The 11,730-nt window shown below is 35.3% G+C and overlaps 1 protein-coding gene across 1 annotated transcript; it reads right to left on the reverse strand.

The window, feature by feature from the left end:
- Positions 1-481: 481 nt before the first annotated feature.
- Positions 482-2,681, reverse strand: LOC140841299 (exocyst complex component EXO70H1-like). The gene has a single exon (XM_073208598.1). It carries the CDS (start codon positions 2,534-2,536, stop codon positions 749-751), a length of 1,788 nt encoding a protein of 595 aa, XP_073064699.1. The 5' UTR covers positions 2,537-2,681; the 3' UTR covers positions 482-748.
- Between the last annotated feature and the right edge of the window lie 9,049 nt (positions 2,682-11,730).

Genomic DNA, 11,730 nt, shown 5'->3' on the forward strand with positions numbered 1-11,730 from the left:
TTCTGCTCAAATGCGGAAAAATCTTGATGTTTTTTTCTTATGGGTAAGTTTTTTTGTGAATAATATTTTTAGGGTGTATCTCATGTGAGACCGTCTCACGGATATTAATATGTGAGACGGATCAACCATATCCATATTCACAATAAAAAATTATACTCTTAGCATAAAAAGTAATATTTTTTTGTGGATGACCCAAATAAGAGATCCGTCTCATAAATAATACTCGTGAGACCGTCTCACACAAGTTTTTGCCATATTTTTATGAGAAATTTTTTAAAACTATCTCACAGATTTTTATTTATGAAACCAGTCAACTCTCAATAATATTTTTATGAGTAAGTTTTTTTTTTGAAACTATTTCACAGATTTTTATTTATGAAACCAATCAACTCTACTCATATTTAAAATGAAAAATAATATTTTTAACATAATAAATAAAATATTTTCATGGATGACATAAAAAAAAATTTATTTTACAAAATTGACTCATGAAAACATCTCAATTTTTTTTTAAATTTTATACTTTACATGATAATGACCATTATTTAAAAGCGGCTCTTTCTGCAAAAACTGAATTTCGCCACCTAATTATATAATTATTATTTAATTTCCAAACATGCCTTATTAAATATACAGTCAAATGTACGTGTCTAGTTAAAACGTCCAAATATGCTACAAAACACAATAAAAAAAAAAACTCCAAATACGTGCAGAGCCGGCTTGGCCAAAAAAATTTGACTGGCACGGCTCAACGAGCGCGTGACGAATCCGAGGATTCTGGAGAGGCTTCATGCGTAGTCCCCGAAGTGGAAGCCTTGGCCGCAAAGAACATGTCCGACAAGTAATTATCCAAATCTTCAGGGGCATATCTGACAATCTTGTAATTTCCCCGGTTTCTTTCGTACAATTCCCGATAACTCCCCACGATCTTCTTCGAAAGCGATATTTTCACCTCGTCTCGCAGTTTCGGGTCGGATATGACCCACGTGCTTTGCTTCTTGTATGATTCCTCGAAACCGGTGTAGAATCTTCTGAACCGCTCCGAGATCTCGACGGTTGGATTGTCGAGGAGTGACGTCATGGCTTCGCTCCAGCCCATCCTCTCGTACTTGGATATGTAGATCTTCACCTTGGCGTCGTGTTTCCAGATCCAGTCGGGCCCCATCAGGATCCCCAGGGTCGAGGTTCGGATCTTCGAAACGACGTAGTTTAGGTTGTTCGCTAGGAACAAATAGGATAACGCCACGTCGTCGTACTTGACCGCCTTGCTGTCAAGTTTGCAGATAAGGACGAGGATCAGCCACGCGAGGCGGGCGGTGACCGCCTCCGAGGAAGGATCCTCCGCCCCCGCGCCGGACGTGGGGCTGGAGAAGTAAGACACCGGTAGAGGAGTCTCCGCGGTGATCGTCCAATCCCTGAGGATATCGGAGATCGCGCCGCTGAAATCGCCAAGGAAAATGAGGAAATTCATCACGTAGCGACTGAGGGGGTGGACGCCGCCACTCGACGTTGCATTTGATGAATCTGACTGAATAGCGGCCTCGAACTGGTTCAGCATGAGCCTCACTGCTTCCGCGAGTTTAAGCAGCGCCGCCTCGGCCTCAGATCTGACCACGGACAACGATTCATGCTCGAATATTGATTCAATCTCTGGAAATAGATCCGAAATCGCTTCATACATGTCCAGCCCAGAGAACATCTTCTCCGGCGATAGAATCTTCTTGCTTTTAGCGAAATTATGAGGAAAAGAAAACAAATTCACAGCTGCATCTCTAGAAATCTCAGTGAAACACGATTCCCCAATCTTCTGGGACGAGGAAAACACAAAATCGCAAAGAATCCTCTCGCCGCAGAACAGAGTTTTGATGGCAACTTTAACGGCGTGCAGCCAGTTCTTGATTTTAGGATTCAAAACTTCCCACCCCATTTTCTGAATCAAAGAAATACTGCTATTTTCTACGTGCAAATAATACAAAGTCTCATCAATAATCGATTTTCGAACAATTTTGTAAATGTCCAGGCACTCTCTCGCATAACCAGACCCAATCATAGAATCTGCGATGCTCTTTAAATCCGCCATAGCTACATCAGAAGAGTGAGGTGTACTCATCCCCTCATCCTCGTCGGAACCAGAAATACTTTCTCGGGTGGATCGGTTCGACACAGATTCTGAATCAAGATTCTTCCTGTTAGCAGATAAGATGGTGCTAAATTCTTTCTCCAGTCTTTTAATGGCGATTTTCATCAGGTTCTGCGCCCTTATCAGTTTCTCGGACTTGGTGCTCAGTTTCATGTAGAAAAGCATGGCTTTCTGCAAATCACTGACAGATTCTAGAAATCTTTTAGCTTCATTCCTGTCATGCTCAAACAGGGATATAAATTTCGTCGAATCCAAGTCCCATTTCTTGATTATTTCTTCGGCAAAATCGATGTTTTCCTCCACCATCGTCTCGCAGAAAGTTTGGTGTTGAATTGGGCTGTTACTGGAAGAATCACGTAATGGAAACGCAGGCCTTGAAAACAAAGAACCCTTCATTTTGCAGCTTTATTCTGATTGTTTAGCGAAGATTTTGAAGATGATCTGCTTGGAGAAATTTACATAAATTTTTTTAAAAGAAATTTAGAGAGATTGATTGAGTGGAGTGGGATATTTATGCAAGCAAATGAGTGGTTTGTGTGAGCTAAGGCGTGCTTGACAGGATATATAGGGAAATGGATCTGCTCTTTAAAAAAAACTAGGTATTTGCACACGCGGTGCGTGTGTACAGTTTTTTATAAATATTTATAGACTAAAGTGAAATTTGACAAATTATGGAAGGACTAAAGTGTTATTTGAATAGTTGTAATAAAAAAAAAATAAGAACAAAAATGTTTTTTGAAATTAAAAAAAAATAAAAACAAAAATGTAATTTTGATATCAAATGAGGGCAAAATTAGGAAGCAAAAAACAGACCAAAAGCAAAGTTGGAATATCCAAAAACAGACCAACATTTTTGTCTCTATTAGACAAATTCTTAATAATAGTAATAGATGATATTATCAAGTTTATTTAAAATACATTATAAGGTCTGTTTTAAAACAATGGAGGATTAAAGTTAGATAACAAAATATTTATACTTAACGACTCATCAGTTCCAAGTTTCATATTTATGCTTAACGACTCATCAGTTCCAAGTTTCGAGTTTTGATTTTTTTTAATATAAAAATACTTTTATTAATAGATGATTTTTTTTTTAGAATTTTGAGTGAAAACAGTATTGACTCATAAAAATGAAATAACTTAAACATTGATTTTTACAACTGAACATATAAAATTTATCACGATTTATTAAAATATATTTTGAATACTCTGGATCTTCGTCGGATCTTGATCTTTGAAATTTGTCGATCGTTCAAGAGATCTTATTTGTTTTTCGACTTCTTATTTGTTTTTCGACTGCAAACCAATCTTGTAAGCATGTTAGCATGCTAAATGTTTTTTTGCTTTAAATTACTCTTGTTTTACCAATGATTCTTCCACGTACTGAAAATGATGATTCGGAACCGGCGCTTGAAATTTGAACGGCTTGGACATCCCTTGCAATCGCCACTAACACCATATAAATTTAAGACTATATTTTCCATCAATCATGAACATCGAATTTTTTTGTGGTCTCAATATATTGGTTTAGATGAATTTGGATCTTATTGCCATTAGTTGTTGTCGCCGATTTTTCTTTGAATTTTTGTCATTTCAAACTTTGAAAGAAGTTGAGTGATCAACTTTTGCTTTTTTCTGTTGGCCTCTCCTCCGACTGCGCACTCAATTCACATTGTTCACTAGAATACAAATCAAACAATTTTAAGAGAGCATGCATGATTGACTTCTTTTTATCGTCAATATTCTTCGGATGAAATTTAACATAATATTCAAATAAAAAATGTCTAAATCACATTGACTTTGACTTGGATCAAACAATGTTGCTAAGCCCTGCACAATTGGGATATTCTCTTAATATTTTAACAATTTATTTTCTATATTTGAAACAAAAGCATTCATAACAACATAATCACGATATTTAATAAATTTATAAAACATATTAAAAAGTAAATGTGAAAACATGGATGAAGTAAGGTAATTAATGACAAAAAAAAATCGGTTGCTTCTTTAAAAATTTATAACAAAGAAACAAACTTAGTCAAAATATTTCAATCATCGCCAGTCAACATTAAAGACGCTGCCACAATATTATTATAATACGTAGTAACTAATCTTGAAAGCGTAACTATGAAGCATGTGATATAAAGAATTACATTTAGTTTCATTATGAATATTAAATTTTGTAAATTTAATCTCGTTTGATTTGACTAGTGTTTTCCAATCATGTATATATCATTTTTCACATAATATTTTTCCATATACTTTGAATTTTTTTATACAATAGAGATATGTTCATCACATTGATATTCAACGCATAAGTTAATAATATGACATGCACATCTAACATGAAACAAATTACCATCTAAAATTTATTTTAATGAATTTTTAAAATATTTAACCGCAAGTGTTTTGGCACTCACATGATCTAATGTTATCAATATTATTTTATTTTGTATACAAAAAATCTTAACATTTAAGATACATCTAGCTTTAGTGTATGCGTTGTCTGACAATTCTAAATGTTCTACCGCTAAAATACTTTTTGAATAGTACAAGTTCCATCAATCTAATGAAATCTAACAACAAGATAATATTCGTATTTCAAATTAGCTCAAATATCAGTTGTAAAACTAAATCTATAAAAAATATTTGAAAGATGAGATTTTAGTGTTTCTTTATATTCCTTTTACATATCAATGCAATATTTTTTAAGTTTGTTGGTAGAAATATTGTGAAAATCTGGTTGAATAGTAATATTAAATTTAACAAAACCTTATTGTTCAACTATTATAAAAGATTGACAACATTTCATAACAAATTTAATGAATAATTTTTGAGAATTTTTTTTTTAATTGTGAAAGTTTACCACTTGAAGGATTAATTTGTTATTGGGTTGGCTCTCTACAGAATGATTGTAGAGTATCAGGGTGAAATTTATGTACCTTGACTAATTTTTTTTCAAAGTGTCAGTACCACTAGAACCACAACCCGTTATGTAATAATATTTGGTTTTGAAAATTTTATATACGACAAAAGTGTTGTTCGTACCTTCTTTTTCAATGTCGAAGTGATTCGAGACTTTGTTTTGCTTTGCTCGGATGATCGTCGTGCTCGTTTCCATCGTGTTACTTGTTCGGACGGACGATGGTGTCCCTACGTCTTTGTTGGGGAGTTTCGTGATTTCTTCTTCCTCGTGGCCAAGTTTGATCTAATCAAAGTCAGAAATGTAGCCAAAATGTTCACCAAAGTCGGAAAATTTATTCATCTGTAGATGATGTCATTGAAATTCAAATTATTTATATGAGTAAATTGCGACATAGTAAGTAAATAATAATAATGAGAATAATAAGTATAGATAAAATTATAACAAAATTTATTGAATACATGTTGGAAAATGATAGAAAAGAGAAAAATGATTGTACATAAATGTAGTTTAGAGAGAACATTGTTATATGAAAGTATTTAGAAATTATCTTGTATTTATAATTGATTTTAAGGATAAAAATATGGGCAACTTACGTATCAGTACAAGAATCTTTCAAACTTTAAATTTAGTACCTAGCTTCCCATAATACCCTTAATCCTTTAATTTTTAAATAATTGATTTTTCTTTTATAAATAAAGGCTCATCATGCTTCCGTAAAATAAAATAAAATCTTATACCTCTTTGACCGGAGTACCACCGGGTTATATCCACCGTATTTTACGAGCTGCTCCTCACAGTTCAACCACACGATCGCAACCGATGGTTACAGACGTAGATTCCTTCAGCAGCACTTGGCACAACTCTAATTCGTTTCCTACCTTAGAGTGTACGGTATAAAATAAAATTTTGAAAATAATACATGAGAGGGGCTTAGAGCAAAGATCTCTTTTATTCAAACACAAACATTTATTTATTACATAGTAACCTCCTGTAGAGGAGGAGAAACTTGTTTAGCTACTTATCGTAGCTGAATTCTTAACACTCATAAAACTTGAAAAGAAAATATTACAACCTTGTATGAAAGAAATGGAGAAAATATTTGATAATCTTCACTTCCTTCTTCTGCCTTATTTATAGAAGGCTCCTTCGGATTTGAACTTCGGATTTCAAATCTTCATAAGCCTTTACAGCTTGCATTGGGTACCATTTGGTGGTTGAGGGGTCCCTGTCTAGATTATCAATCTTGACATCAACTTCTCATCCTCTTTTATCTCTCTCAGATACCATTGACGATGAGTTTCCAATATATCGGCAGTAATTTCATCTCCTTTATATTCTCGGAAATGATTTACTAACCATTTAAGAGCTTCTGCCTCTTTTCTCTTGTATGTTAATCTTCTTTTCAAAACTTTCAAATATACCCTGTACATTTTTAAGTTTTGGTGTGTTAACTGGTTTCCATTCTGTCCTTTTATAGATGAATTTTTGGGACCAGTTAATTTACTTTTTATTCATTGGATTCCTTTTGTGGTATCCAATGTGTCATCCACCATCTATTATTGATGGTCCATTTGTCCTTTTCCACTAATTAGTGGTTGTCTTGTTTCTACCACTCACATGGTAGTGGTCCTGCTTTTGTAATGGAGAGTCACATGTCCCTTTTAATTTTGTCGAGGAATCTTCGGCTTTCGGCTTCCTCGAGGAAATCGTGAATGTGGTCCATCCCCACTTGTACTGGTATCGGTAAAGTGTTTCCGATCAGATCTCGGCTTGAATCCTTTACCAAATTCCGGTTCCTTCTGGTTTTGGCATTCTGGACAGATGTTTTCAGACCATCTTCCTACATGTGCCATATTACAGAATTTCCGACGAGTTTCTTTACTTGCCGGCAGCTTGCTATTCCACAAAAGATTTCTTTTCTTTTCGAATAGATCTTCTGCAAAACTTGTTGTTTTTCATGTCATGGTATTTAACAGGAATGATCCGTTCACTGAATGATTGTAGAATTTGAACGGAAACTTGACTTTGTCCATCTCAGTGAGACAGACCCAAATACCCCAAGCTCTTCTGGTAGAAATGTCATCTTCAGTTATTGAAGACACTAGGGGTGTTTCTTCTGTCGGAGGGTCCTTGATAAATTTCTGGACATTTGAATCTGGCCTCCTTAGCTTGATGAAATGAAAGGCTTCGTGAGAACCTTTCCCTGCTGGTTCTGGTGCTGCACTAAAAAAGTATAGCTCCAAAACATCTCCTCTGGACAAATAATCATTATTCGCCCAAGTTTCGTGAACAGCTTCCTGGATCCATTTTGGTAGACCTGAAATTTCTGGAAAGCTGGGTGATGTAGTATAAACTGAGGCAAGAGCCCCGAATTCATACCACGCTTTAACCTCCTTTGGATATGAATTTTGTTTCATCCATACCCTTGGATATTTCCCTGAAACATCAACCCGATTGGTAGCTGGGTTAATGCCAATTCTTGTTTTTAATTTCTCCCAATTTTATTGGTAATCCTGAAATGGAGAAATGGTTGCTTCGTTAGTACCAACCTTAGTTTTGCCTTTGTCAATACGAGGCCTAAGGTTGATCTCTCCCTCTTCAATCCCCGAGGTGAAGGGTTGACTTGAGGACTCAAGATAAGGATCAGGAGTCTCAATTTTTGTTTCAGTCGACTCATCTGGTGATGATCCCGACTTAACACTTGTGCAAGGGGTATTTGAATCCCCCGCTACAGGTATAGAGTCCTGTACTCGAAAACTCTCCATTTGAGAAACCAGTGGTCTCTCAATGCCCTGGAGGATAGGCCTTTGTGTTACAGACCATAACTGAGTATATGTCTGTAAACATCCTGTAATTCGATCAGAGACAATTCTCTTATCAGCTTGTTGTAGCCTTCCCGCAACTTCTGCGTTAATTGCTAACTTGTTGAACTCGGTTTGAAGCATTTCAAGGTGTTCCCTCAAATGCCTCTGCATCTTGATAATAGCATCAATGTCAATGCTGTCCATCTCTTGTTAAAAAATCTGCAAGAATATTTTCATGAGATTTTATTATCATAATATCAAAAATATAATTTTGACATAAAGCTTGCCATCGTAATAATCTAGCCTTCTCCGGTTTAGACTCAATTCTATTCCTCAAAAAGGCTTTAACTTGAGTGTTATCAACTTTCAAAGTGAATTTCTTTGCAAGTAAAAATAACGGCCATTTTTCAAAAGCCCTTTTTACTGCATAGAATTCCTTTTCGTTGATATGCCATCTTATGGCTTCTGCATCTGAGAATAACCCACTACAATATCTGCATGGTTGTTCTCCATCTGGTGTGAGCTTGGTTAGTACTGCAGCCCACCAATGATCACTGGCATCGGTATATAATACCAGATCATCCTCGTCTTGAGGAATAGCCATCTTTGGAAGATTTTTGCAAACCTTCTTTAAATGGAAAAGTCCTTTTGTGTGTTCTTCTGTCCATATAAATTTAGCATCTTTTTTCAACAATGTACTGAACACTTTCCTGTGTTTTGCTAGGTTTTTAATAAACATCCCAGCAAAATTAACAACCCCTAAAAAACTTTGAAGTTGCTTCTTGTCTTTGAGATTCTCTGGAAAATTCTGCACCTTTTCTACTATGTGTTCTTGCAGAATTATTCCTGACTCATCGATTTCAATTCCGAGGAATTCAATCTTTCTTGTAGCAATGACTGCTTTCTTTTCCGATAAAATCAGTCCTTCTTTTCTACAAACATTAGAGAAAATCTCCAAATGTTTAACATGTTCATTCATATCTTTAGATGCTATCAAAACATCGTCGATGTAGACAAACATAAACTTAAAATAATCTTTAAAAAGATTATCCATTTTTCTTTGGAATATCTGTGGTGAATTAGCCAATCCCATTGGTAATACCTCCCAGATATAATGTCCTTGTGGTGTGGAGAAAGCTGTGAATTTCTTGCTTTCTTCCTGCATCCGAATCTGATAGAATCCGGACTTGCAATCAAACTTAGAGAATATCTTGGCGTTGCGTATGCAACTAATCAAGTGTTCTCTACTAGGTATAAAATACCCATCAAACTCCAGAATCTTATTAATTTCTTGATAATTAATAACCAATCTGGGTTTCCCTCGTTTAATTTCACCATGATTTCTTACCAGAAAACCTGGACTGCTATATGGTGATATTCCTGCTTTGATCAATCCAAGGTCCAAATGTTCCTTGATTATAATCTGCATATCCCTCTGATCAATGATGTTCATTGGGATGGGTTTACAACGGATAAATTCATACTCTTTGCCTTCCTTAATCTTAAGGCAAGCCCTGAGTTGATTTCTGTCCCACCATGCCAAGGGATCTTCGTTGTAATTTTCTTTGATCCTCTTCTTGACATCTTCCAATGATACCTTAGACTCGAACTCTACTTCATTTGTTTGTAGAGTTATCTTAAGGCATTATATATCTTCTGGTTGGAGTTCTTTATCTGCTCTCAACTGGAGCATTGTTTCTCCAAACCGTCTTGAATCCTTCATTTTTGGGTTCAGAAGTTTTCCTGAATCACCACGCTTGTTGCGAAACTGGATCGGCAATTTTCTGTAAAATGCTTCTCGAAGTCTCTGGACTATGATTTTGTGATCACATGGTGTTGTGAACACTAATCTTCTAGTCTCATTTTCTTGTGTATAGGATTTGAACATTTGTAGGAAATTATTTCCTAACAATATGTCAGCTCCTGTATCATGAAAATAAATTGGTGATGTTTTTACCTTGTACCAAGGTGTTTGTCCAGCACCGCCAATCATAATTTCAGTCATCTTAATCCCTTTACATAAGATTAAAATTCTTCTGGAAAAATCTCTTCCAGCAATCTTTGGTAACTCTTCTTCCAAATTATTTGGAAAAACCCCTCGTTTGGCTGTACATATTCCAGCACCTGAATCAATATATGCAGCAAAGTATTCTGCCTTATATTGTTCATACAACATTCCTACTGGAATGTATATAGAGAATGGACTTGTGGTCATTGGATTTTCCACATTTTTTCTTCTGCCATAAACTCCATTCCATGTTCTAGACGTTTCCAAGGTTTGTGTTCCTCGAGAAACTCTAGTCCAAGAATCAGTCGATTTGATTCTTTTCCCGGAATTCCTTGAATATGGACTTCCAATTCTCCGATATTAATCAGTCCTTGGTAAGTTCCCATCGCAGGTTGTTCTAAATAGTATATTGAATTACAAGGAAATTGATTCCTTTGCTTTGTAATATCAAATACTATTTCAACCTCCTTCCACCCTTCCGGGCATCTAAGTTTTCCTATTGTAGAAAAACTTTTCAGCTCCTGTTTGGTGTCTATGACAGGCCTTTCATCCCATCTGTAACTTGTAATTCTATCTCCTTGAAAAGATAGTCTTCTTGATTCTAATCTAAGACTTTGATTCCTTTGTAGAATCGGTTTGTCTTGGATTTGGATATATGTTTCCTGTATTAAAGGAAACTCGACTCTTTCTGGATAAATTGCCTGTGCAACTTTCCCGAATATTTCAGGGACTTCTATAAACTCGTTTCTAATAAACAACTCAGAATGATGTGTATTAGATAGAGCATATGAAATCTGATAGGTAATAGAATATGGTCTATTACCTTCTTTCATCAACCTTTTTTCCTTGAAGTTCTGATGCAATGTCAAGGCTCGGCTGAAATCTCGATCTGCTAGGTTGTAGGCTATCCTTGGATAGATTACTCCTACAATTTTTCCTGCACAGAGGTTTCCTGAGATTGTCCCCAGTACTGAATCTGAAAGCGGACCGGTTACGGAGGCCGGAAACGCAACGGAAGCGAAAAATTAAAATTTTAGAGCATATATTTCGGCCCCCTCATATATTTTGTGCAATATTTACAAGAAATCAAAAACATGCATAGGATGTTTGTAGAAATTTACCTATCAACTCCTTAGAGTTGATGATGGCACCAACTTTGTTGTGAACAACAAAGCTCTTCAAATGGAAGACAAGTCTACAAGCTCAACCTCCTTTCCTTCCAAAATAAGGCCCACCACAAGCTAGGTAAACCCCTTCTAGTTTTGCACTAGAAAAACTAGAAGATTTTTCAATGAAAAGATTTTTGTTTCTCCAACAAAAATGAAGAACAAAGAAGAAAAATATTTGAGAGAAAAAGCCCCATTTTTTTCGGCCAAGGTAGAGTATGAATGAGGGAGAGAAGTTGAGTCTAGGTTGTGAGAAAAGCAACTCTCAAAAGCAACAAAAAGTTGCATGCCTAGTCTCCAACCCTTCACCTCCCCAAAGCATGCAAACCCTAGAATGACATGCATACAATATAGTTTTTAACACATTAAAAACCTTAGACTAAATTTTAATTATCTCAAACACATTTGAGATTAATTAAATACTACTTGAATTTATTCAAGTCCCACTAGTTAAATAATTATTTTAATTGAGCTCTACAAGACTCAATATTATTTAATTAATTCAACACTTGAATTAATTTAATTATTTAGACTCTACTAGGTCTACTAGTGTTTAATTAATTCAACACTTGAATTAATTTTATTTAGTCCACAATAATGTTTATGAAAATCACAATTTTCAACTACATTATTTACTTGGCCAAATTTTAATCTTAGGAACACTTCCATAAATTAAAATTTATATT

The sequence above is a fragment of the Primulina eburnea genome, chromosome 9 (genome assembly GCF_022965805.1).
Source record: "Primulina eburnea isolate SZY01 chromosome 9, ASM2296580v1, whole genome shotgun sequence".
In the NCBI taxonomy this organism is placed as follows: domain Eukaryota; kingdom Viridiplantae; phylum Streptophyta; class Magnoliopsida; order Lamiales; family Gesneriaceae; genus Primulina; species Primulina eburnea.

Excerpts from the sequence above, each read along its gene's own strand:
- LOC140841299 (XM_073208598.1), bottom strand. The coding sequence starts at position 2,536 with ATGAAGGGTTCTTTGTTTTCAAGGCCTGCGTTTCCATTACGTGATTCT.